General features: G+C 48.3%; 2 protein-coding genes and 1 pseudogene across 2 annotated transcripts; 1 reads left to right on the forward strand and 2 right to left on the reverse strand.

Moving 5' to 3' along the window:
* Nucleotides 1-330: 330 nt before the first annotated feature.
* LOC120688822 lies at nt 331-4,914 on the reverse strand (annotated as a pseudogene).
* A 3,720-nt stretch (nt 4,915-8,634) lies between these two features.
* On the reverse strand, nt 8,635-18,368 carry LOC120693536 (L-gulonolactone oxidase 2-like). The gene is made up of 2 exons (XM_039976989.1): nt 17,502-18,368; nt 8,635-9,874 (listed from the first exon to the last, which is right to left on the reverse strand). Exons 1-2 carry the CDS (start codon nt 18,360-18,362, stop codon nt 8,777-8,779), a joined length of 1,959 nt encoding a protein of 652 aa, XP_039832923.1. The 5' UTR covers nt 18,363-18,368; the 3' UTR covers nt 8,635-8,776.
* Nucleotides 18,369-21,448: 3,080 nt separating this feature from the next.
* Nucleotides 21,449-22,223, forward strand: LOC120687602 (protein disulfide isomerase-like 2-3). The gene is made up of 2 exons (XM_039969623.1): nt 21,449-21,681; nt 21,778-22,223. Exons 1-2 carry the CDS (start codon nt 21,493-21,495, stop codon nt 21,895-21,897), a joined length of 309 nt encoding a protein of 102 aa, XP_039825557.1. The 5' UTR covers nt 21,449-21,492; the 3' UTR covers nt 21,898-22,223.
* Nucleotides 22,224-27,545: the final 5,322 nt, after the last annotated feature.

A 27,545-nucleotide genomic window follows, 5' to 3' on the forward strand; every position in this document is an offset into this window, starting at 1 on the left:
CGTTTGGTGATGGTTTTGTTTCGACTTCATGCGTTCAAGCAAAAACAAATCGAACTTTCACACCTCTTTTTGGACAAGGGAATGAAGTTTTTGTTCACATCAAGCGAACCAACATACTTTTTTGAAAAAAAAAATAGGTACTTTGAACAGTGAGTACAAACATATGTCAAAAGCAGGCAGAACCTGAATCTAGCATACAGTAGACTGTATGTCTAGAACTTTAGAAAGCCTAGATATTCCTGAGTACAAACATATTGAGTGCTGGAGCACACATTTATTTCCTTCACTTGGTATCGTCGTCACCCAAAGCCTGTCGATCGTCAAGTAAACTTAAACCCTACAGTGCCCAAAATTAACCATAATTAGAGAAAACCCATAAATCTGTCAGACGCGTTAGCTCATGCCATGCCAATGCTAGTACACGTGTGCGCGACGATCGACGTACCGGCTGTACTCGACGTTGATCTTGCCGGCGTCGGGGTCGGCGATGACGGCGAAGGCCTCCTGCGAGAGGTCGATGGTGCCCCGGCACCCCGCGGGGCAGAGGTCGACAATCTTGACGGTGACGCTCCGTCCGGTGCACGGGTGCGGCACGCCCTGGTTCGTCGCGCCGGTGCACCTCACCACGTAACGTCGCCGCACGCCGCGCCGCCATCCCAGAAGACCTCGCTCAATGCCGCGATCATCGTCCCCTCTGTTGACAGTCAAAATTGGCAACAACCGGTCTGACCGGTCGAGGCACTGTGGCCTGTCCGGCAGGGACCGATCGGTCTGACCGGTTCAGGTAGAGTCCGAGTACAACTAGGGTTTTTTATAGATTTAGATCTGTAAACAGGATTTCTTGCTGGATAAGTCCACCCCACCCTATAAATATAAAAGGTCACAGCCGATTAGAGATTCCAATCGAACAAAATCAATACAAACTCTATTTTTTATCCTCTTCTCCAAACCCTAGCTTTTCCAACACCATCTGCTGTTCTTTCTTCATCTCCGCGACGTTTGAAGGCGTTCTAGGTGGCCTGCCGATCCTAGAACAACCCTACGTGCGCCTACCCTGACGGGGTCCCTCTTGGGTTCGCGTTCGTCGGCCATTGCCGATTCTCACCGGCGACCGGTCTGACCGCTCCACGCAGGGAGAGCTGCATCGAACTCTTTCTCGCGCCGCACGATCTAGTGCGTTCGTGTGTTGATCGAGATTTGCGTCAACATACTTTTTGGCTACTGCACTGGGGAAGAAAGATCTTGGTTAATAAAACCAATATAATCTACTCCAAAGAAGATGGGCTCCAACACAGAAATCGACAAGGAGAACATCATTCCTTTGACATATGAGCATCTTCCGGAGGACGTTCGTCTACTGCTGGACAAGAAGAAACGTGATGAAGAAGATCTACAAGCGGCGCTTGCGAGCATCAAGGTCGATCGACGCGGCAATGTCACCAAGATCAAGGAGATCGACTTCGCTTCTACCTCCTCGGATGCATCTACTGAGGTAATACCTGCTACAACTGCTCCACCTTCTGGTGTTACTATGGAACAAATTCAGAAATTGCTAGCTGAACGTGATGTTTATTGGGTTAATTGGCTTAGCTCTAAGGAAAAGGAATCGGCTAGTAAAAAACCAGAATCAGCCGATGAGCCTCCATTTGTTTCTACTTCTGAATTTTATGTTACTCAACCATAGGCAGCATCTCCTACGAGTCAACCTCAATATGAGATGCCAATGAATTATTTCAGTGGTCAAACTGTTACACTCACGTACACTGATCCTATTATGAGTATTCCTGGTTCGGCCAACATTAGCCGAACAAACGAGATTGTTCAGTACACACCACCAGAAATCTCCAGGAATTCAGTGCCACACACCGGTCCTATCTCCGACGAGATGTTCGACCGATATGTGCAGCGTTGGCAAAACCGGTAGTGACCGGTCAGACCGGTATATTGGTCTGGTCAGACCGGTTCCCCCCAACCGGTCCGACCGGTCTTACCGACCGGTCCATCCAGTCAGTTTGTTCCAAACCAGCGTGAGGTATCTACATTCACACAGCCAAATTCTTCGAATAATTTCGATAAAATGCTTACGGATTATAAGAATGATTTGGCTAATCTGCTTAGAGAAAGTTTTGGAGTGGATGTTAGAAGTAAAACCCGCACATACCAAAAGTCGTATCCTACTTCATTTGATTCGGTTGCATACCGTGCTGGTTTTAGGTTGCCTGAATTTGTTAAATTCAGTGGGGAAGATACTAGGAGTACTTTTGAGCATATTAGTCAGTATCTTGCCCAATTAGGAGAAGCTGGTTCAATAAACGAGTTAAAAGTGCGTTTATTTTCTTTATCTCTAACTAGAACCGCTTTCTCATGGTTTTCATCTTTGGCACCTAATTCTATTGGTTCATGGGAACAATTAGAGCAGAAGTTCCATGAGCATTTTTTCTGTGGGCATGATGAGCTTAAATTGTCTCACTTGACATCGGTTAGACAATCGCGTGATGAATCTGTCAATGATTATATAAGACGATTCCGCGATACAAAAAACCGATGCTTTAGTGTGAATATTGCAGAAAAAAATTTAGCTGACTTGGCTTTTAATGTCTTGCGCTCTCATATTAAAGAAAGATTAGAGGGCTATCATTTCTTTGCTTTTACTCAGGTGCATCAAAGAGCTTTGGCTGTAGAAAGCCGAAGCAAAGAGTCTCAAGAATCTCATAGGCATCATCGTTCTAGTGTGCATGCTTTAGAATGCAATTCAAATTGTTCGGACGATGAGTCTAATGATGTGTATGCTGCTGAGTTTGCTTGGCCATCTCAAGGTAAACCATTTACTTGTTCTGCTCTTAAGCCGATTCAGAAAAATCGGCAAGATGAACGATTTACTTTTGATGTATCCAAGTGCGAGAGGATATTTGATGAGTTATATAGGATTGGATATGTCAAGATGTCACAAACTCCACCGCCGCTTGAAGAGTTGAAGCGGTGAGCATATTGCAAATTTCATAATACTTTTTCACATGCTACTAATGATTGCAATGTGTTACATAGACAAATTCAATCGGCCATTAATGAAGGACGATTGGTTATTTCTAATATGCAAATTGATTAGAATCCTTTCCCGGTGCATATGTTGGAATTGAATAATTCCAAAGTGTTAGTTCGGCCAAGTCAAGCCGAATCGACAAAAGGGAAAAATGTAGTTATTGGTGATGAAAGACCTGAAAAGAAGCTGACATTACAGACCTCTCAAGGCGCAAAAATACTCGGGGGGGCAAGACAAGAAGAAGAAGGCCGACAACAAGTTGACCGGTCTGACCGGCCATAGCGGTGGTCTGACCGGTTTGACCGGTCATGGGACTGGTATGACCGGTCATGGGACCGGTCTGACCGGTGCGCCCAGTAAATCTGGGAACTCCTCGAAAATCAAGAAAAGGCCGAGTTTTATGGAACTTTTGGCCAAATATGAGAAGGAAGGTAGTGCTCAGAGACATAAGGGGCCACCAAGCGAAGTCAAGGATACGGGATCATCGTCAAGACATTAAGAGCAATCGAGTCAAGCTAATTATACTTCATTTAGTGGACCGATTGCTCCATGGTATTGCTGGTATCCTTACTTTTATACATCTATGGATTATAGTAGGATGCATATGCAATCATATTATATTCAATATCCTCCTATGTATCCAAATCATGCTTTACTACAAAGACCGATTGTTGCTAGCAATAATCCGGTCAAGCAAGATGTTGATTGCAGCAAAGAGAATGAGAAGAGCAAGGAGGAAGATTCAAAGTATTTACAGCCGAGGTGGTGTCCCTCAAGCGAGTCTCATACTCAGAAGCGAAGGCTGCAACGTATGCGCAAGAAGGAGGCAATGGAACAACAAGTGGAGGCTGTGCCAAAGACGTCGGCGACAATGAAGAAGGTGTGGCGGCCCAAACAAGTTGTTTCAACATCGACTTGAGAAAAACATGGCCGATAATTGTTTATCGCCTTTAGTACAAAAAATGGCCGATGTAGTTTTAATCATCGCCCTTAGACAATTTTGGCTTAGAAGAATTTTTTTTGGCCCACAGCCAAAATTGGCACCAACCGGTCTGACCGGTCTAACCGAGCGGTCTGACCGGTCGAGGCACTGTGGCCTGTCCGGCAAGGACCGACCGGTCTGACCGGTCGAGGCACTGTGGCCTGTCCGGCAGGGACCGACCGGTCTGACCGGTCCAGGTAGAGTCCGAATACAACTAGGGTTTTTCATAAATTTAGATCTGTAAACAGGATTTCTTGCGGGATAAGTCCACCTCACCCTATAAATATAAAGGGTCACGGCTGATTAGGGAATCCAATCGAACAAAATCAATACAAACTCTACTTTTTATCCTCTTCTCCAAACCCTAGTTTTTCCAACCTCATCTGCTGTTCTTTCTTCGTCTCCGTGATGTTTGAAGGCGTTCTAGGTGGCCTGTCGATCCTAGAACAAACCTACGTGCGCCTACTCTGACGGGTCCGTCCTGGGTTCGCGTTCGTCGGCCGTTGCCGATTCTCACCGGCGACCGGTCTGACCGGTTCCTTAGACCGGTTTGACCGCTCCACGCAGGGAGAGCTGCATCGAGCTCTTTCTCGCGCCGCACGATCTAGTGCGTTCGTGTGTTGATTGAGATTTGCGTCAACACCCTCCTCCGAGTTCCCGAAGCACGCCGACGCTGCATTATATTATTCTTCAATATTAACGCATATATAGAAGAAGGAAAAGACTTGCATCTGTGCACACGTTCGTCAATGCAAAGCTGTGACAAATCGACCGTACGTGTGTAAGGAGGCGTGTAGAAAGTTGCAGTTCCGGAGGCCGCCATGGCCGGTGGCACCATCGTCGCAAGGCCGGCCACCATTGCCAGAACGACGACTGAGATTTCCTTTGGCATGGCCGCTGCTACTACTTTCCCTTGCTCGATGCTCAGGATATCCTGGATGGATCCGAGTGCTAGCTAGCAGGTTACAATGAACTAGCACGGAGCAAACTGCCCATTTTATAGGCAAGTTGCCAAGGAATGAAGAACACAATCAAGGACGTACGCCAATGCGGCTAGCCCTCTGGGGCGGATCCAGTGGTGGGTCTCGAGGGGCTGCAGCCCCTCCTACCGCCGCTGGATAACCGCTGGATCCATGGAGCCTCTCTTAAACTTGCCCCTACAATTTTTTTTGTCATGAATACACTGTGAAGAGATATTAAAGTTATGAAGTTATCTAGATATAGAAGAAAGTCTCTCCTAATAATTATTCTGGATCCGCCACTGCGCCCGAACATCCGATGGCTCGGACACTCCGACGAAATATTTAAAATTAACTAGTACAACATCAGAGATCATTATTTATAACATATATAAAAAATGATATGCAAAAATGACTATGTTGTTGGACTCTAGGATAGAAAAAATTTCCGCCGCAACATTGAGACTATGTTTCATGTAACATCTATCTATTATCTTATTATTTGGCAAACAAACAGAGCCTCCATATTCGCTTTCGAGACCTAAAAATTCTCACGTTAATCGGAGAGAAAAGAAAAATTAAAATTACCCACCACTGTCATTACGAAAAAAATAACCTAAAATACTCATATACATATCTATAAATTACCCACCAGTGCGAAATAAATATATTTTTACCCATCATTTTGCATATCAAGCTACATGTCATGCATACCTATAGGATACTAGCTACACAAACAATTAACATGTTTTAGCACACATATATCTTATTATATTATTGAAATCTCAAATGCACTTTCACGATTATATTAGTCAAAATAAAGATAGTTCTAGGCTTTGCACTATATTAGACTATCACCCTCCAAAGATTTGTTGCCGACATTGCTATAAGATACTATGCACCTCACAATTAACACCACAAACTCAAAAAAAATGTTAACACCACAAGCAGATTAGGAACCATGACAATATCGATCAAGCCATGATTGGTATAGTAAGCTCAGTAGGCTTGAAAATAAACATAAGTTGTTAAAATTCTGAACAGAATCTTGTGCTCTGCACTATGGAGATCTGTTGGTTTTCAAAAAGTAAGAAACTTGAATCGATTGTTATCCAACAGAAACTAGGCTATGGAGACATAGCGTTATGCAACAGACGACAGAATCATACATAGTAGAAATAGAAAACCAAGAGGATCATAAAATAGGAAAGCTAGCAAAAAAACAACTGAGCCAGTCGAACTGAGCAGTGGCCAGCATTACTGCAAGGACTGGCAGATAAAAAACATGTTATTACTACTACAACGAATGGTAGTAGCTAAGATCAAGGAGACAGGCAGTCGTGACAGAATTAGGGCTGTGCGTTTGCCATGCGGCCACATCACTAATAAAAGATGCAAAATGAGGCACCACTACACTAGCAGCAGAGAAGCGCTCTTGATTACTGAAGCAAGTAGCATGTGATAAGAAAGATTTAAATTTATGAATAATAATTAGATAAAAATAGAAGATATATTTAGAATATCAATACTAGCCGCGCGTCACCTCACTAATTTACTGTGAAATATGTGGAAATAATAGTTGCAACATTACATTTAACTATTGCAATATATGTCGAAGTGTTACTGGGACGTACACGTGATGATTTATTTGACCTTGCAGATCTCTGTGCAACTCCAAGGAGATACATCCACGCAGTACATCTCTTGGTTTACTAGTTGGTGAAAAGAAATTAGTCTGCTCGATTACGACATGCTTGTTGCTACGGTTCATGGAGTTGCAGCAACTTGCTTGAGGAAACTGCAGGTCATCTTCACCATGCGTGTTTTGGCTTCTCCGATCCGCGGGAGCCGCGCCTTACGGTGTGCCCGCCCGGCCGGCTGAATTGTCTGGCCTGAACGAAGAGAAGAGATGTGAAGCTATAGCCAAACCTTGTCAACTTGCTTGTTTGGCAAGAACTGCAGCGGCCAAAAGTTTAGGGTTGATGCTACGGACGAACTCGATCACGAACGACTTATTATCCCGCGGCTAGCTATGGATGCAAACAGAGGGGATAGTTTATCTTTATGCCTGACGCTTTCGGAGCGAAGCTGGAACGAGAAATGGGTGCTCGATCGACGCTATCCATGTCAGGTCAGATTTGAAGAAGGAATATGCGATACTAGAATACAAGAAGAGCGATATCGGCACTCATCAGCTTAGTGGCTACGACATCCTTGGTAGCCAATAGTATCTCGTCGAAACCGAGCAGTTTCGCAGAGCTGCCGCGGTGCCAAATGGCATCAGCGAGTTCCATGTTACACCCACCAATCTCTTCACTTTCTGTAATTTTCAACCTGAATTCTTATATCGTTTACCATAAATTTACTGTCATCTTATCTTACTATTACTAATTGGATATTCCTTTGAAGACTCTATATGAAACCACCTAGGATCCTAGGTGTACGCTCTTAAAAATATAGAGAAGTTCTAGAAATTCTCACAAACGTCATAAACATCTAGCCATCCATCTGACTACTCTAATCATAATAGTCATCGGATCTGTTATCCTTTCTAATAAATTACCCACATCTGCCATTATAAAAATAGACTAAATTAACCACCTAAACATGTATCTAAATTACCCACCTCTGCTATTATAAAAGACAATGTATCTAGTGAAAACCACAACTTCATGAAAACCCGTGCAAACCACGGCAAAAAGGTCGTATAAATTCACCAAAAAATCACACATGTAGATGATATGATGATATGCAACTTTGTAAAATATCTTGTCCAAACTCGACTTCATTTGTGAGATATAAAAACAACAAATTTCAAGTCAGAAAAATGTCCAATTTGTGAGATATAAAAATAACAAATTTCAAGTCAGAAAAATGTCCACATGATTTGTTAGAAATTTGTTATTTTTATATCTCACAAACGAAGTCGAGTTTTGACAAGATATTTTGCGAAGTTGTGTATAATCATATCATCTAAATGTGTGATTTTTTTGGTAAATTTAGACAACTTTTTTCCATAGTTTGCACGGGTTTTCACGAAGGTTGTGGTTTCCACTAGATACGTTGCCATTATAAAAAAATCTAAAGTAACCCCTAATCTTATGTAAATTAACTACCTATGCCATTAAAACAATAATGCAAAATGACCCCTGAATTTGTATATAAATTATCCCATTCTGTTATTATTAAAAGTTAAAGTAACCTCTAAATCTGAATCTAAATTATATAATATAATAAAGTATTAAAGTATATTGCTATAAAATTCTTAATTACTATTTCTATCATTATTATATTATTGTTTATATAAAAATACTACCCATGATAAGTGTCACATTGTATTCATACACGATGAAGAGATAAGAACACTAATTCATAAATATATAATTCAATTAACTATATATATCAAATAAACATGGAGGTGTGATGTAAACTACTGCAACTATATTATGATAATTATATATTTTATATGTGTTAGAATATTTAATAGATGCGATTGCGTAAGATAGATAATTCTAGTTATTTATTGTATGATTTATTTTTAAAATAACTCTAATTATTTCGTGCGGGAGCATGAGTTGATACGCTAGTTACTGGTAATTAAGTTCCATCGACGTGCATATGATCCAACTTTTTTTTTTGGATACGGTGCTCTCTGAATGTAACTGATGATGAACTTCAGAGTAGGCAGCCGAATTCTGTTTGGGATCATGCAGAAATCAACCGAATTCCCGGTAGAATTCAGCTTCAATTTGTAGAAAAATCGAATTCCAGACGTGCCTAACCAATTCCGCGTTTCTACGACGACACCCTGGTACAGACCCTGGCTTCCTTGTACACCTTGCCGGGGCGGCAGAGGTACCCCTGCTCCGGCGCGCAGTGCTCGTCCCGCGAGCACACGCACATCCCCTCCAGCGCGCACCCGGGCGCGTCCGTCGTCGGCGACCTGCCGCCGATGCCGAGCATCATGTCGCTCCAGTCGCTGGAGAAGAGCCCCTCGGGGTCGAAGGCGTCCTTGACGCGCAGGAACTCCGGCAGGCCAGGGTACTTGCGCGCGGCGCCGACGAAGGCCAGGTTGCGGTTCTTGCCCCAGTGCGGCAGGCCGCCGTACTTGAAGATGCCCATCTGCTCGATCTCCTCCAGCACGTCCTCGAACAGCCGCGCCCGCCGCGGGTCGCGGCTGCGGTAGTAGGTCATGTCGAAGTCGACCATGTCGCCGTCGTCGCCGGAGGGCGCGGGCTTGCCCAGGTGCGCCGTGGACGCCCTGACGTAGCGCATGAGGATGCCGTCGTAGAGCTCGACGCCGCAGAGCGCCCTGGGGTTGAGGTCCCGCAGGCGGCGCACGTCGGCGACGAACGCGGCGGCACGGCGCAGCGGCAGGCTGAAGGTGGTCTGGTGGAAGAAGCTGCCGGCGCGCACGCGCGGGTCCCAGGGGCACGCCGTGAGCAGCGCGTCCTCGGGCCCCGCCAGGCACCCGCCGGAGGCCTGCATCCGGTGCTGCGGCCCCACCACGGGGTACCCCGCGAACGCGCCGCCGCTCCGCCGCATGAGGCCGTACCCGGCCGTCGACAGCACCGCGTGGGTCAGCCGCGACGCCGCGCACTTGCCGGTGCCGTTGCCGGCGCGCTCGAAGAGGTCCTCGGCGAGGCGGTTGGCCTGGATGCCCAGCGTCGGGGTGGCGCGGAAGCCGATGAAGTCCAGGATGCCCTCGCCGGGCGCGCTCAGCGGCAGCCGGTCGTCGACGCGGTACACCGCCCGGCCGTGGCCCGGGAACCACGCGATGTCGGCGAACTCGTGCTGGTACCCGAACTTGGCCACCTGCTCCTCCAGGTCGCCGTCGTCCCGCTCGGTGAACGTCACCGAGCGCTTGAACAGAGGTTGCAGCGCCAGCGTCACCTGCGTCGTCACGTCGCATACAGGCAGCCGTTTCATTAACACATTTCCATGGTCTGAGTGAACAATAATTCTCATTTGCACCAATATTTTGCGGTGCAACAAAATAACAAATTAAACAACCGTTGTTTTGACCTATATGATGCAACCATGCATCATGCTCTGTTGTCTACTAGGTAGTTAGAAGGAATCTAATCTATAAATTGTTCGTATCATGGTTACTACTCCCTCGGTTCCAAAAAAATTATTGTTTTAGTATTTAAAATAAAAAATATTTTATAATACATATTTGTTTAGCTTGTAATAAGATCATCTAACTAAAGTAATACCAAGTACTTAAAAAATATATAGAAAAGCGCATAAAGCCAATCAAATGCTAGCTCCAACGCAAATGTATTTATTGAAGATCTAGAAAACCAAATAAACAACATAGTTTCTGATCACAATTGCTATAGTAATTAGGGGCAACAAGGTCATTTTTAGAATGACTAATATGTTTGATCTTTTCTAAAAATATGTCTTTTGGGGGTGGAGGGAGTAACTGGGAGGTACGCATTGAAGCCAATTTGCTTTTTATGAGATCAGTCTCAGTGGGGAGTGTCATCGCACGGTTATCAAGATTAGAAACATGGTAACTGTTCCGGAGGAGTGTTAGGGCAATCCCAACCCAAACTATCTATGGGTAGTGTCTATGTTGTCATATCATCAAGACACCACCTATATAAACCACACTCTATAACCCATGATGTCTTGACGTGTATTCCTATTAAACTCATTTTCGTTCTCCACATATCATATTTGTTTCCAATTTACATGAAGACACCACCTCACTCACAGTGCACAACTAGTAGTGTCTAGCATATTGATTTATGTGTTAACACTAGATCTTGCGTGAGATCTAGTTAATTTATCTCTCTCTTCTTTCTCTCTCATTTATTGTGGTGCCACGTACGTTAAAAGTTCTATGTGGCGGTATAATCAATTCTACGAGAATCATTCTACATGGAGGGTTACGGTGAGGCCCACATGGTGATGACACTCCTCTCTCATCTCATAAAACTCATCCTCCTCTTTCCTTGTAGATAACTCTATCATGTCAGCAAATTTGCTAATATAGCATAACATTTAATACATATGACATTCTATAGCACTCCTATTGAGCGAGATTGGCCTGAGTGGAGATTAGTGGGAGCTGGACAGCATGGGTGGTTAGCATTTTGTCACGTCCAACCGTTGGAGTATCGCTAGGCTAAGCAGTTGTATCTGTGTGGCCATTTAATTGAAACGCAACAAAGATGAAGAACAACATAAGTACTGAAGCGTGACCACACGGCGTGATAATAACGTCCGCCCGAATTAATTAATTAATTAATTAATTAGGACCCTTTCTGTCTTGGGATCGGACCAGGCTGGGCTGTCTGCCCATTGTTTGCTGCACTTACTCTCTCATGCCGTTTGATTCGAGAGTAAGTATTATAACAGACTACAAGCAGACTAAATACTGAGGTGGAGAGAAGAGGAGAGAATAGAAGCGGATTGCAAACTTGCAGCTGGGTTCGACACAAGAATTAAGAATCTTGTGAGAGAGACAAATTGATCTTGCATTAATAGTGAAGGGACAATTACTATATAAATAGCTTGAGAGGTAGGCTGTAAGGATTTTTATAGCTAGCAGCTGGTTGTATTATTAACTTTGCTCTGAGTGCAAGAAATGAAGACGATGGTGGTGGAAGGTGGACGCGGCCAGCGTAGAGAGGATGTTGCAGGGGCGAAAGAAGATGTTGGGAACGAAGGAGCGAGACATGCATAGGGCTTAAACAAGGAAACGGATGGTTTATTAATTAATTTGAACACTATATATGCACCAAGGGTTTCGGTTTAGTCTCGTTCTTTTGTTATATGAGCATCGGCTTCTCTTCACTGATTCATGTGTTTTAGACTATATATGGGGAAGAATTTGGAGAACCTAAAACTCATCCCGGCCCGTCCGGGGATGAATGAAGATAAAATTGGGCGGAGTGCCACCGATGTCAAAGATCATCATATCAACCCATGAGTACCTAAAACAGGTTTATGTTAGCTAAAATAAAAGAGCGGGTTGCGCCATGCCGGGCATGTGAAGAAAAGAAGAATATCGTGGTCTAAAGTAATATATATTCTTGCCACCCATGAGTGCACACTGCTTTTGACTTTTTCTAAATAAATCATGCATCATTTATTTAGAAGTCTCAAAGTAATAGTTGACAGTTGTTTTTTCCCTGCAATAATCAATCCCATTATGAAATGTCAATGACAAATTAAATTTGTCTTAACAATTGTGTGCTCTATCTTGTAGTTCATATTTGATTAACTGTATAAATAATTGTACTCCTACTCCCTCCGTTCCAAAGTATTTATTTTTACCCTTCAAAAAGTATTAATTTTTCTGATTTTTCCAAATAACACATTAACAATATACTATGCATATATATACTTGAAAAATCAAAACAATATATATAATTTGAAGTAGAGCGAGTAACTTTATGGACATGGGAGGAGGGGGAATGGCCCATGGTGTAACGAACATGGCTCCATTTAGGCCATTTCGAGTGATTTTGGTGATCGTGTGACAACGTAATTAATGGGACTAACGAGTTTGCAAGATCATATTTGTAGAATTCTTTAGGTCCCTTGGATAGAGTCCAAGTAATATCCAAGACGTCCAATGCTCCATCGAGACGTCCAATGCACCATTGAGACGAGATGTCCAATTCACCGACGAGACATCCAACCCACCGTAGAGATATCAAGTCGCAGACGAGTTGGACAAGTGCAACAATGAAATAGGAAAAACACAGTGTGACCAGATAATCCGACACCCCCAGGGTCGGACTATCCGACCAGTGCAGCCGGATGATCCGACGCATGGATTTTGAGTGTCGGACTAATGCTCTGAGCATTCACCAGAGAGCCTGTTTCTCGAGTTGAAAAATTGCTTTCAGGGTTGGATGATCCGATGTGGCATTCTCTGAGCGTCGGACTAATAAGCAGTGACAATGATCAGTGACCGTTGTTTGGAATTCAAATTTGGCAGTTGCACCGGATGATCCGACGCATCAACTCAAAGAGCGTCGGACTAAAGAGTCGGACAATGACATTAGCAAGAAGTTTAAAAAACAACGGCTACGGTGGAAAAGTTAGTGGGGTCGGATGATCCGACGCCCATGTCAAGATAGGGTCGGATTATCCGCCGCCCTACACAGAAAAAGGATTAACGGCTCTAAACGGCTAGTTCAACATGGAGGGCTATATATATGAGTTCCCCAGTCATTTGAAGCTTGCTGGAGTTCAGAGAGACCCTAGACATATTGAAGAACATCCCCAAGCCAAGCAAAGAGCAAATTGATAAAATCCTTAGGTCTAGCACGAGTTTAGCTCTTGAGTGAGTGAGTGAGCAAGGTTGTGTGCCTTATGCCTTGGTTCTAGGAGAGAACCACCTCTTGTAATCGGTGTGCCGGCCCCTTGGAGTCTTGGTAGCTTGCCGGCAACGTCATCGACCCTCCGACTTGGTGTGGAGCGGTGACGACATCTTTGTGCGGGGGACGTGGAGACCCCCACTCTTCTTGGTGAAGCTCCTTAGTGGAATTCGGGGCCAAGGTGACCGTGATTGTGTTCACGGAAGAGACTTCGTGGCCGAGAAGCAATACTTTTTGTGAGTGCTTCAACAACGTGGATATAGGTGTGACTTTGTGGCTAACCGAACCACGGGATAAATCCTCGTGTTAAAGAGTTTGCTTTCTCTCATCCCTCCTTTAAGCTTCCGCATTTACTTATTGTAATCTTGTGTGCCTTTACTTTCATAGAGTAGAATCTTAATAGAATTGGCTATAGGTTGCATAACTCTTTTGGGATGGGAGTTTTCACAATAGAAGAACACTAGTTGTACATTTAAATAGTATGTCTTAGTTTAATTTATATGTAAATAGTTGGAGCTTGAGGTAGTTTTTAGTTTACCTAATTCACTCCCTCACTCTCTTAGGCTACCAGCACGATTTCTTTCACATGGATTGAGAATGAGCCGGAACAATGAGGCAGCTTGTCTGTCAGCATGGACCACATGGGCAGCAAAAGATTTGTAGCACGTGCATCCCATTTATTGTCCAAATTTTTGTCGGCTCGCCATTTATTGTTCAATCAAGCTGTTGTCCGCCTATTGCAGCCTAGAAAATTGGAGAGTTAATTCCCTGAATGCTATTGAAATTTTCGCCAATCCCTTGAATGCCACTAAATATGGCTGGGCATTCGGGTAACCCGAAAATTTCGGGTCGGGCTTTTCGGGTATTTGAAATTTCGGGTTTTGAAAATCGATACCCGAAATTTGCTCGAAATAACAAAAACCCGACATTTCGGGTACCCGAAAATTCGGGTTCGGGTTCGGGTAATCCCCGAACTACCCGATATCAAGAGGGCCGACAAAGGGCGGGGCGTCGGCGGCGCGGTGAGGGCGGGCCGCGGGGGCGTCAGCGGTGGGGCCGGGGGCTGGGCGTCGGCGGCGGGGCCGGGGGCTGGGCGTCGGCGGCGCGGTGGGGGCGGGCTGCGGGGGCATCGACGGGCCGTGTGGGCATCCGTGGCGTGGCGGGGGCGACGGCACCAGCGGGGCAGGGGCGGCGGACCGTCGGGGTGGAGGCGCCGCGGGAGACGGGCGGGGCGGAGGTGTCAGCGGGCGGCCGGCGGGCCTCTGCATGCCACCGCAGCCGCCACGCGCCCACGGGGGCCTCTGCCACCGCGGCCGGGATCCGCTCGCCCCGCGCCCCTTGGAGTAGGGGAGGCTTGCCCCACCCCACGCCCGCACCGGCCGGCGCAGCTCCTCGGCCCGGCGCAGGTGAGGAGGCCGCAGCTCCTCGCCCGCCGGCCTGGCGCAGAGGGAGCCGGTGAGGCGGCCGCCCCGACGGCCACTGCGGCGAGGGCGAGATCCGGAGCCGGCTCGCCTGCTTGCCAGGGAGGGAGAGGAAGGAGCGGGAGGCGCCAGATGCCTCCATGGATCCGGTCGGAGAAGAGGAGAGGAGGGGCGGCACTGGATCCGGCCGCCGGGGGTCGCCGCGAGCAAGGGGGTCGCCTCGAGCAAGGGGCGGTGGCGCGGCGGCGGTCGGCGGGCGAGGGGCGCTGGTGGCCTGGGCGACTCGCAAGTCGCGACTCGGGTGTAGTGGCGGCGTGACTGACTGGGGTGTGGGGTGGGCTGTGCGCCTGTGCGGCTGGCCGGCAGCGGCAGTCTAGGTTAGGGTTAAGGGTTTCGTGGGCTGGGCTGCAAGTGCAATGAGTAAACATACATGGGGTGGGATGTATTTCGAGTAGTTCGGGTACCGTGGCCCAATACCCGAACTACCCGTAATAATTTCGGGTACCGTGGGTTAGAACCCGAATTAGGGTTCAGGTTTTTCGGGTTCGGGTTGTTCGGGTTCGTTCAGGTTTTTCGGGTTCGGGTTGTTCGGGTTCGGTCTCGGGTTTTTCGGGTTCGGGCTTCGGGTTTCGGGTATTTTGCCCACCCATACCACTAAATGGCATTGAAGGGATTTTTTTGTGTCTATGACATGTGGGGTCAATGGCAATCAAGGGATTGGCTAAAATTTTAATGGCATTGAGGGAATTGGCTCAAAATTGGAAGGCAACCAATGACGCGCATCCATGGGGGGCCACGTCCTCAAAATGGCAACGATGTGGTAGCTAGCGTTGCCATTTGCCAATTAGGGAAGGAATCTGTCCGGGACCAATGTACCATTCATTGCTGCTGCCAATGTTGATCCTTTTGCCTTGAGTCTGCTTGATCCTTTCCCGAGCGGAATCAGAGACGAATTGATCGGCATTGTTGGTGTTGGCCCAACACTACCAAACTTAGATCTATAAGAGCATACTTCTAACCCTCACTTTTTTTTAGTAGATGCTCCTCCTATTTTTCTAGTGTTATAACTTTTACCTCAACTCCAGCAACAGTCTCTGCATTTCAGCTCCTACTCTCATGTGGTAGGTGAGGGTCCATCTGTGAATATCTCATGTTTATTTTTTATTTTTTTTTCTCCCCAAGCATTCTGTCCCGACGCCCTCGCCCCCGATGCATCTCTCCCTACTCTCTTTCTCCAACGCATCTCTCTGTGTATCTCTCTCTCTCGAATCTCATCTGTCTCTCTCATCCCAGGTCTGTATCTAGGCTCGTGCAACCGAACAGGGCCCCAAATTTCAGGGACCCACAAAATATAATGAGTATACTAGGTATAGTTATATAGTAGGCTTTGTTTTAGTTATCTTTTGGCCCAATATGAAGCAACTGTAGCCCAAATATGTCATAGAAGAAGAAATATGCTGCTCGATCATTGTCTTTCAATCGAATCTGCAGACTGCAGTGCAATTTTTTCCGCTTCCACTATCACCTCTCGCCAGGCACGACACGAGTCGTGACGTCTGCACTTCCACCTTTCGAATTTCACTGGGCACTCGCAGGCCGCAGCGACGGTACTAGGGCCCAATTCATAGTTTCGCACAGGGCCTCCGGATTTGCCGGTACGGCCTTGCTCGTCCGTCTCCCTCTCCCCGACCCATCTACGTCTTTCTCCTCTATCTCCCTCTTCCCCGATGCTTCTGTGGCCAGTGACTCCATAAACGAGCTCGAGCGGCGCTTGGGGGAGGTTCACGAGCTCCATGGCCGAGCTTGGGCAGCGCTTCGAGGAGGCCAGCCAGTGCCATGGCCAATATGAGGCGGCGCTCGGGGTAGCTTTGCAGGGCTCCACGGTTAAGGTCGGATGGTTCTCAGGGGTAGACCTACGGAGCTCCACGGCGCAGCTCGGGCAACGCTTGGGAAGGGCCATGGTGCTCCGTGGCTGAGCTCGGGGCTCCATGGCTGAGCACCGAGTAGTAGGGGCCTTCCTTTCCACCCACGGGAGAAGGGGCCGCGAGAGGAAATCTGAGTCCTACTCTAGGGGGCTAAATAGGAACCCCGGTAACATAAATTTTTTTACTACCAATTCTTATTTTAAAAAGCAAGGATTCAAATAGGGATCCTGCTGGAGTTGCTCCAAAAGAGCAATCCCAAACCAGTACCTTAAAAAAAATGACTAACTAAGAAAAGTGCGCTTATACCATGCCGGCATGCGAAGGAGCAGCATGGTGTAAAGTGGTCGATCATCGCTCCTATGGAAGAATCAGTACGTGTGGCAACAACAGCCTAACAGCGTGGTGCTTTCGACGGTTATCCTCCGGTTGTACTTGATGTGCCATGCATGTTCTCTACTCCAAGGCTCATCAAGATTTTTGCACTCCACGAATAAATGTTGTGGTACGCACCGCTTTTGAGTTGAGTGTGCAAGCGGGCACGTACATGTTCTTGCTAACACATCATGGATCTTGCTTTTAAGAAACTGATTTGCTAGGAAAAAAACGAGAGCCTGATTCTTCGTCGTTGATTCCAAGTCACGTTTAGTCTAGTGCTTCTTCCTCTTGATGAAAGATGTCCTCAGGCAAGGTCGTGAAAATAATTGCAGTACAAACGCAATTTATTATTCTTTTTGAAAACTTGGAATACCCTTTTCTGAAAGAAAAAGAAATTGCAGTACAAACGCTTGCCAACCAACGAAGCAGGTGGTGGATGCGGAGTAGGACGTACCTGAGAGATGACGCCGAGGACGCCGAGCGAGACCTTGGCGGCGTCGAGCTCCGGGTCGCCTTCGGCGAGCACGCGCACCTTGGCGTACCCCTCCTCGGCCGGCGCCGGCGTGACGAGGCGCATCCCGACGACGTACTCGTGCACGGCGCTGCCCTTCCCCCAGAGCGAGCTCCCGTGCGCGCCCGTGGCGAGCATGCCGCCCACCGTGAGCCCCCACCAGTAGGGCGCGTAGGGCAGCGCGAGCCCGGCCCTGGCCGCCTCCGCGACGAGGTCCCGCAGCGTGACGCCGGCCTCCACCGTCACCCTCCCCGCCGCGGCGTCCGCGGACACCACGCGGTCCAGCCGCCGCGTGCTGATGACGAGCCCCTCCCCGCCGCCGCTCCCGGGGCACGCCAGCGGCGGGATGCTGTGGGAGTAGCGGGTGGCCACCTTCACCTTGGCCCCGGACGCCGCGGCGCGCGCCACGGCGCGCACCAGCTCGCCCTCCGAGGCCGGGTACGCCGCCGCCGCGGCGCGGCACGTGGAGCGGTCCGGGAACACGCCGTAGGCGCTGGACACGGTGCAGCCGCCGCCGGACGAGCACTGCACGGGGTCCGCCGGCGGGCTCGCGACGACGACGACGGCCCCGCCGGGCGGGCCGGCCGCCGGCCCGATCAGCATCGCGACGGCGGCGACGGCGAGGAGGCGCCGCAGCATGGTTTGCGTGATCTCGACCGTGATGACGAGGTGCTTGTGGGTGCGGGGTGCAATGGCGGCTACGGGAGTTGTAGTGCCCATTGAGTGAGCATGGAAGCCGCAAGGTCGTAGGAGGCGGCGCCTGATCGGAGCTGAAGAACAAACCAAAGCTTTGCAGGCAAGCATGCATGGTACCCGTATATATAGCTAGCTAGAGGCATATCCGCATATACAAGCAAGCTAGAACGCAGAGCATGTGTGCCTATGATCTGCACATGCGGCGACTGAATCGCAATTCATAATGCAACAAATAGGTTGAAGTCGTTTCGACTGTTAAACAAAGGACAGGGATAGACAGAATGATGTCACTTTGCACACGAGGTGATTGAACAACAATGTTCCATATCTGCCACGATCCAAACATGTATATATGTATGTATATACGCATGTAAATACTGTAGGCGCGTAAAGCAACAGTGTGTTGTACGTACGTGTACCTATATCGTCTCGTCTGCGGCGGCCCGATCGACACGTGTGGCGCAGGTACGTTCTCATTCGACAGCGGTGGGTAAGATAGGCGAGGCTTGAAGCATTTCTTTCGTTGCTTGGTTTAATTCGTGTGGCCTTGGCTTGCACATGTGTGTAACCCAGCCAATTAGACGCGTCGTCGGGGCGATCCACTTGGCAGCATGCAGCTGCGTTTTGTTTAATTTCTTCCTCGCTCTGAAATCAAAATGCACGCGATGATAATCGATCGGGGACGAAGAACGAATAATGGACCCAACGGCGACGCACATTATTCGGTCATAAACCACATCGTACAAACTTTAATTCGCGCACTTGATTATGGTTTTGTGGTCAACTCAAATGAACGGCGCCGATCGATGATGTGGGCGGTCGGATGGACAAGTTTTGAAGACAGCCCATACAGTAGGTAATTGAGCAGGACGCACACAATTATTTCGAACGTAACTCAAACACAACCTAGCTAGCTCGGTGTGACTGCTGATGAGACCCGGCCGAGCCCTTCTTATGAAGAGTGCGATGCAACATGGTATTAATTATTGTAACAAGATGGGATAACTAACATTCTATTTGTTTTCAGGGGTTTCTTTTTAGCTCCTGTCACATCAAAAGAAATCTTACCATTTAGAAGTATATAGTAAAATATATTTATAAAGCTTTTTTGCACAGATGGATGCTAATTTGTGATATGAACCTAATGAGCCTAATTAATTCATGATTGGCACAGTGATGCTACAGTAATCATACAATAATTATGAATTAATATATCCCATTAGATTCGTCTCGCGGTTTAGCCCTGGGATTCTGCAATTAGTTTTGTAATTAGACTTTATTTAATACTTCTAAATACCAAGATTCTCTTTGATATGACGACATGGTCTAAAGTTTAGCCCCTGGATCTAAACAACCCCTAAGCAAGGAGCTAAAGGGGCAACATTGAATAATAACTAAGCAAGGAGCTAAAACATGATGCAATTGCATATTTTTTTTTCTTATCTTGCACTACAAGTGACGGGGTAGGAATCAAATTAATCTCACATATATATATATATATACGCTACACATGGACTGCGCCACATGCTAGCACGCATGAAAAAGGCTTGATCTACGGAATCATGCGGCGACCACCTTAATTTGCATTGGTCGGATGAATTGACCCTCATTATCCTTAGTTCTTCACCAGCTGATCTTATATGCGGTACTAGTCTACACCATATTCTTTCTCTCGATAATGTGCATGCACGCATGTGCCACTCGAGTACGTGGTCAGTGGTCTGCTAGTGGGGGTTTAGTGGAGTGGAAATTGTGCTTTTGGGACATGGCATCATGATGCGCAAAAGGAGAGAAGTGGCCTGGATCGGAGGCCACCTGCACAAGACCCGGCCGGCCACTTTCGGCTCAACATGTTTTATATTCACCATGCCAACGCGCCTGCCTTTTCGATCATGCATCACTCTGCGTGCGCGCTTGTGTGGCTGCGTGTGAGCAATCCATTTTCCCACTTATTTTCTACCACAGCAAATCAAAATACTGCCAGTTACCTTTTCTTTTAGGAAAAAAAATAGTGCCAGACTGCCAGTTACCTGTGTGTTTTCTACCGCTGCGTTTTCATCGACGACCAGCAGCGTGGGCCTGCCCATGTTCGCGCGGGCCGTCAGCTCAGATGGAGCGAGCTTCATTTCAGCAGCCAGCGTTGGGCCTTTTACTGATTCGTGTCAATCCTGAACACCCAAATGGGCCAGCCCAGTACCACAGACTGCTTCGCGCCTTTTAAGTCCATCCGGTAGTGGTTTGGGCTGAGCCCAGTTTGGGCTGATTTTGAGTTTTTTATTTTTATATTATTTATTTTTTGATTTTTCAAAAATATATACCGCAAAATATTTTTTTGCAGATCTGGCCTCCTGTCGCCAGTTCAACTGGCGGTAAAGGCGTACCGCTGGATGAACCTGAACCAGCGAAATGTCTTTTGACCTGGACAGCTCACTTTCAAAAAATCATAACTAATTTATATGAACTCGGATGGAGATAAACTTTATATGAAAATTATAGAACTCGACGAGATATACAACTTTGTATTTCAATTTTTTTTTTCATTTGGAGCCATCTTGGTGCACAAATAATCGACACAAATTTCAGATCTAAAATTTAAATTTTGGTCTGAACACTGGACAACACACCTTCAAAAAATCATAATTAATTTATATGAATTCGTATGGAGATAAACTTTATATAGAAATTATAGAAACCAACAATATCTACAACTTTGTAGTTCAAAATTATTTTATTCGAAGCCATCTTGGTGCTCAAATAATTGTCACAAGCTTCAGATCCAAAAATAAATTTTAGATCTGGAGCGTTTATCGATTATTTGAGCATCAAGATGGCTCCAAATGAAAAAAGTTTGAACTACAAAGTTGTAGATCTCGATGAGATCTACAATTTTTATATAAAGTTTATCTCCATCCGAGTTGATATCAATTGGTTATGATTTTTTGAAAGTGAGTTGCTCAGGTAAAAAAATATTCCGCCGGATGAACGACTGGAGGCCAGATCTGAAAAAAAAATTGTGGTATATATTTTTGAAAAATTAAAAAATAAATAATAATAAAAAATAAAAAACTTGCTGATTTTGCTATTTGGGTTTAATTAGTTTGATGTCTAGTGGGCTGGTTTGGTTTGGTTTGGTTTTTCCTTTTTACAACTACGGCTCGGTGTGTTTCGGTCGAAACCAAATCCTGTCGCTGCGGTCAGAGATCTCCTACGCCACCGCGGCCGCTGCTTCCCCGCCGCCATGGCCGCCCTTCCCGTCGCTGAGGCCGGAGGGCTCGTGCGCCGTTGGGGCCGCCGCTTCCCCACCGCCGAGGCCGCCCCTCCCGTCGCTGCGCTCCTCCTCGCCGCCACGGCCACCTCCCCGGCTGCCGCGCTCTATTCGGCGGGCTCCCCCGTCCTCCAGCTCGACCCCAACAACTTCAAATCCAAGGTCTCGCTCTCCTCCCGCTGCCCCCTCCGTCACCAGATCGGCGCATCCATTTGGTTTTAATCTTTTGACCGGTGGTCCATTTTGATTTGGCTGCAGATGCTAAACTCGAACAGGGTGGTGCTGGTTGAGTTCTTCGCATCGTGGTGCGGACACTGCAAGCAGCTGGCTCTAGCCTGGGAGAAGGCTGCCCACATGGTGGTGCGAGCACTGCGCTAACCAGAAAGCGAGATAGCGATAGGGGTTGTGACTGCGATTGCGCCATCCAGAGGTGTAAACCGGTCTGAGGAGTTCAGCTTGGTTTGGTTTGGTTTTAAATCGCAGATGGTTTGGTCAGGTTTGGGGCAAGTTGCAAAAATGGTGAGGTGGGGTGAGCTGAATGCAGGTTACCTCCGGAAATTGGTTTGGGGCAGTTTTGGACTGGTTTTGAGACCATTACCAGGTTGACTTTTCAGGCCGTCATCTTCCGACGCCTCTCACGCTGGCTGGGCTCGATCTGCAGAAACTACCGCCGGCGTCAACAAACCCGAATCAACTAGCGCGGATTCTTCACCTGCTATTCGCTAAAACTTTAATTAAATGATTGCAATCTCTAATCCCAAATAATCTTTCCACTCTAAATATACCAACTTTTAGTTTTGTCTTGAGCATTTCACGATGGATTTAATTAAACAAACCTGATGCGTTTAGATGCAGGTGCATTTTTCAATATATTTATTCACATTTAGAAAAATTTAACTTCAAACAAAGCTAAAATATCTTGCATTTTTTTACTAAGAGAGTACTGGTCTATTTAAAAATGCAAAATTTACTGTCCACATATATGGCAATCTTATAACCCTCCTCTTCTACTCCAAGTTTGAAATTGCTTAATCTGCATAAAGATTTTAGCCTACATTCCAGCTATGAATCTAGTATGGAATTTTAAGGGGGGCTCATTTTTCTTTTGTCCCTCCTTTCTCTCATTTTCTTCTTCTTCCTCCTTCATTTCTTTTTCATCTTTATCATTCATGGTTGACATTTATTAGAGGGAAAAGTCCGGTTTACACCCTTCAACTATCGCAAAAGTCTAATTTTCAACCTTCAACTACGAAACCGGACAACATAGGCCATCCAACTATCAAAACAGGGCAAATTTGGCCCTGAGGTGGTTTTGAAGGTGGTTTTCCATTTTGTGAGAATTAAAAATATTCAATTTTACACTAAAAAATTTATAAGTAATTTATTTTAAATCAAAAAATTATGAAATGGGTATCAAAAGTTTTCTAAAAATGTAACCTATCTATTGTCACATGACTTGTGAGCTATTCAGATCTATTTTTTATATTCATAATATTTGGCTACTTGCAGTTATGCCTATTATTTTTAATAACTAAGATTCAAATGGAGCAAAAATAGATATGTTACATTTTCAGAAAAATTTTGGTACTAATTTCATATTTTTCTGATTTAAAATGAATTAGTTTTGATTTTTTAATCTAATTAGATTTATTTAATTTTTTTAGAAAATGCAAAATCACCTTCAAAACCACCCCAAGGGCCAAATTTGTCCGGTTTTGACAGTTGGATGGCCTATGTTGTCCAATTTCGTAGTTAAAAGTTGAAAATCAGACTTTTGTGATAGTTTGAGAGTGAAAATTAGACTTTTCCTTTCATTAGAGGGCCTTGGGAGACTTTCCGGGCTCCATGGGGGTAGGGGGAGCCCCCCTACACCCCCTGTCCTCCTTTCTTCTCCTCCCAATTTTACTTTCACATTGGAGGCGGACTCATGAATCTACCTCCATTCTGATCCTCCGGTGGCCACCCTTTGCACACCACCACTCCACCAGCCACCATCATTTGTCTAATTTGTGCACCAATCGTCTCAATTCTGTAGCCATGGGGTGTTTAATCCAAATACTAATGTCAAAAAGTGCTAAAATTTATTACTACCCCATCTAAATAAAAGTACTAATAAACTAAGCTAAACTTTAACTAAACTTTAAAAAATTGAGCAAGAGCATGAGCGCTAATAGATGCTAAAATTCACTCAACTTTAGCCTATACGAACACACCCTAAATCCATTCACTAACATCGAAAATCTGAGATCTTGAATTTCAAAATCGGAGAGGAAGGTGACGGAGGGTGAGAGAATATTCGAGTGTGAGTTCTCCGAAACAAAAAGGGTTAATTGAATTTATGCCATTACAATTATCCAAGTTCACTGATCAGCCATTACAATTCGTTATATTCGAACTGTGCCATTACAATTCTAAAACTCTCCGAAACATGCCACTACGTACCCCTTCACTGTGTTTCTAAAAAATTTTGGACCAAAATGCCCTCAGTCTTCTTCTTCCTCTAATCGCTTTCTCTCCTTCATCTCTCTCCATGGCGTTCGGATCTCCGATGGCTGCTCGATTGCTAGCTCTCGCTGAGGGAGGTCGTGCTCTCGCACGGCCATCGCGGCAAGTGCCCGCACACTGCTGGATGCCCAAGCGTCGCGCGCGACGCGCTCTACGCATCGCTCCCGCGCTGGTGGCCCCGTCCCTGCGCGACTGCGACGCCGTCGGCCCGCCGCACGCTGCTCCCATGTGACTGCGCCGCGCAGTGTCCTGATCCGCCCGCCTGTAGCCTTGCCGGCCTCGCGCGCTCCCTCCGCGCCGACGCCTACCTGCGCACGGCGACCCAGGGCGAGCCGGCTGGCACCCGCAGCACCACCGTGGCCAACGCCTTCCCCTTCTTGCCGGGGGTGCCCGTCAAGCTGCACGCCTGCTCCTGCACCGTCTCCTGTGCTAACGCGTCGCCGGACCCGTGCCTGCTCGCCGTGGGGAATGACCCGTGCAGCGTCGGTCTGCCCCGCCGCAGGCTCGGGGCTGGATTCGTAGCCGCCGCCGCCGCCCCCGCCGTAGGACGGGTGCTGCTCCTGCTGGGGCAGAAGCCGTAGTTGGGCTTGGCCTTGGCCTTGGCGTGGTGCCCGTACGGGGACGGCTCGGACGCGGAGTAGTGGGCGCGTCATAGGAGGTGGACGGCGCCGAGCACGGGTGGCAGGTCTCCTTGGACGGCGGCAGCGGGCGGCCGTAGGTGACGAAGAGGTCGTAGCCGCCGTCGTATGGCGTGGGGTCGAACTCGTCGAAGTCATCCGGCTCCTCGACGGCGCCGCTCTCGTGGCCCATGGGGCCAGGGGCGGCGGCGGCAAGATCTGTCAACGTAGAGAGAGAGAGAGGGAGGACGGAGGGAGGGGATGAAAGGAAGAAGGTAAGAGATAATTTGGTCTACAAATTTTGAGAAACACATCGAAAGGGTACGTAGTGGCATGTTTCAAAGAGTTTTAGAATTGTAATGGCACAGTTCCAATATGACGAATTGTAATGGCATATCAGTAAACTTGGATAATTATAATGGCATGAATCCAATTAACCCAAACAAAAAAAATCGTATGTGCCATGACTGAAAAACATAAACCAACCACCTTGTCAGTACCCTGTAGCAGGGATACCCACTCTTACCGCAGCAAGACAGGACCCGCGTAGTTATCCGTAACTACGCGTAAGGACGGAGTAGCCAGGCCCCTCCGGTCAGGCTCTTCCCTCACCAGGCCAACGGCCCCGGACCCGTTCCCCGCCTGGGGATAGGTCCGGAGACGCCACGTGTCTCTAAGGAAGGGAAGCTCCGAGCTGACAGCCGAGGCCTCGGACCCCCCATAGGGGTCCAGGACCTCCTGCGCCGTCCGGACCCCCCTTACCGTGCGGGGGTCCGGAGCCGCCACGTGTCCCGGAGGCACGGGCGCGGGCTCGTGCGCGAGTCCTCCGCAAGGGGGACTCGCCCACCCACCGCATTTAATGCGGATGGTTGACGCATGCTCTGCCGCTGCAGCACGCGGGACAGCCTTTGTCAGGCCCCGCTGTGCACCGCGTATTACCAAGGTGCACAGTGCAGCCGCCTGTGCCGCGCCCGCGCAGAGCCCGTCAGCCGCATTAAATGGATACGACGGCACGGCACTTTTCCATCATACCGCCTACGCCGCTCCCTACACAGCCGTTCAGCTACGTGGCAGGCGACGCCGCTGGCTACGACGGGCGCCGTTCCGACAAGACAGCGCCTAGACATGCTGAACGGGAGACTCCAAGAGCAGTCAAAGATATCCAGAGAAAGATCTCCTTTGCCTGCAACGCCATAATGATGAACAGTACTATATTTTATACCGCATTGCTGGGCCCACTTGTCGGGGTCCCGGCAGCCATGTACGCGCCTCCCTTGAGATATAAAAGGGAGGCACTCGCTGTGTACAGGACAGGCCGGACGGACACAAGCTCTCGTAGCTCTCACACTCTCGTGGGGAGGCAATACAACACACAGTGGACATAGGGTATTACGCTCCGGCGGCCCGAACCACTCTAAATCTTGCTGTGTTAATCGTGTTCTTGAGTGAGATCGTTCTGGGACTAGCTAACCCCCGAGTACACACCCTCTGGGCTAGGGCGGGTGCCTTCCGCCACCCGGCCGTGGTTGCAGCTCCACGACATTTGGCGCGCCAGGTAGGGGTGCTCTTTAGCTGGTCGCAGTTCATCTCCTCATCATCCCCATGGTTCGTGTGGACGACGTAGAGATGACGGAGGGTGTGGCGTCCTCGACGCCACACCCTCCTCGTGTTCCTGCTCCAGGGGCAACTGTGCCTGTGGAGCAGCCACCGTCGGCGGCAGCGCGCGCTGCTCGCCGGCAAGAGTCAGGGCGCCCATCAAGGGCCCCCTCACAAGCTGCGAGCGGCGGAGCGCTGGCAGCGGCTAGGGAGTTGCTTCGCAACCCCCCGGCTGAGGCAGCCTCGCCAGACGCCCTGAAGCAGTGGCGGGACGACGTTGACCGTCTCCTCCACCTGGCTCAGGCCTCCCCCAGTTCTGCAAGGACTGGGCAACGACCTCTGCCCGGCAATGCGGTGGTACCTTACCACCAGCGTCAGGGCAGTGCGTCGGCGTCCGTACGCTCCCCTACCGTGAGGGGTGCACGAACAGAAGACCTGCGGGCGGAGCTCAAACGCCGGCGCGCGGGAGAGGATGCCCGCGTCTCCGTTGAGAGGGCGCGAGAGCGCCGTCTTAACATTGAGGGCCGTAACCTCAACGCCGACTTGGACGTGGTGGCACCCAAGCCCCCGGTGAACGCCCGGATACAGCCAGGCGCACCAGTTGCTGGGGTGGGCTGCGCTGCGCTGGTGGACCACCTCCGAGCAGTGGCATGGCCATCCAAGTTCCGCCCCCACCTGCCGGAAAAGTACGACGGTACCACTAACCCGTCGGAGTTCCTGCAGGTGTACGTTACTGCCATCACAGCGGCTGGTGGTAACGGCGCCGTCATGGCAAGCTACTTTCATGTAGCCTTGTCTGGGCCAGCCCGGACCTGGCTCATGAACCTCACACCTGGGACGATCCAGTCTTGGGAAGAGCTCTGTGCGAGGTTCACAGCGAACTTCGCCAGTGCGTACAAGCAGCATGGTGTGGAGGCACACCTCCACGCCGTAAGGCAAAAGCCCGGAGAAACGCTACGGGCCTTCATCTCGCGCTTCACCAAGGTACGGGGTACCATTCCTTGTATCTCAGACGCATCTATTATCACTGCTTTCCGCCAGGGGGTACGTGACGAGAAGATGCTCGAGAAGCTGGCGACGCACGAGGTGGAAAGCATCACTACGCTTTTCTCCCTGGCAGACAAGTGTGCCAGGGCCGCTGAGGGTCGTGCATGGCACTGAGCCCCCCAAACCGGAGACGCCAAGGCTGGCGGCTCCAGTGCTACCGCTCAGGGCGGTGGCAAGAAGAAGAAGAACAAGAACCGGAATCGCGGAGAACTGCAATCTGGTGGACCAGTCGTTGCAGCGGCGGCGCCAGCAGCGACGCCG

This window comes from Panicum virgatum, chromosome 9N, assembly GCF_016808335.1.
Source record: "Panicum virgatum strain AP13 chromosome 9N, P.virgatum_v5, whole genome shotgun sequence".
NCBI lineage: Eukaryota > Viridiplantae > Streptophyta > Magnoliopsida > Poales > Poaceae > Panicum > Panicum virgatum.

Excerpts from the sequence above, each read along its gene's own strand:
- LOC120693536 (XM_039976989.1), bottom strand. The coding sequence starts at position 18,362 with ATGCTTGCCTGCAAAGCTTTGGTTTGTTCTTCAGCTCCGATCAGGCGC. Across the intron at positions 9,875-17,501 it reads TCCTCGGCGTCATCTCTCAG|GTGACGCTGGCGCTGCAACC; the intron begins GTACGTCCTACT and ends GTGACGACGCAG.
- LOC120687602 (XM_039969623.1), top strand. The coding sequence starts at position 21,493 with ATGGCCGCCCTTCCCGTCGCTGAGGCCGGAGGGCTCGTGCGCCGTTGG. Across the intron at positions 21,682-21,777 it reads CCAACAACTTCAAATCCAAG|ATGCTAAACTCGAACAGGGT; the intron begins GTCTCGCTCTCC and ends ATTTGGCTGCAG.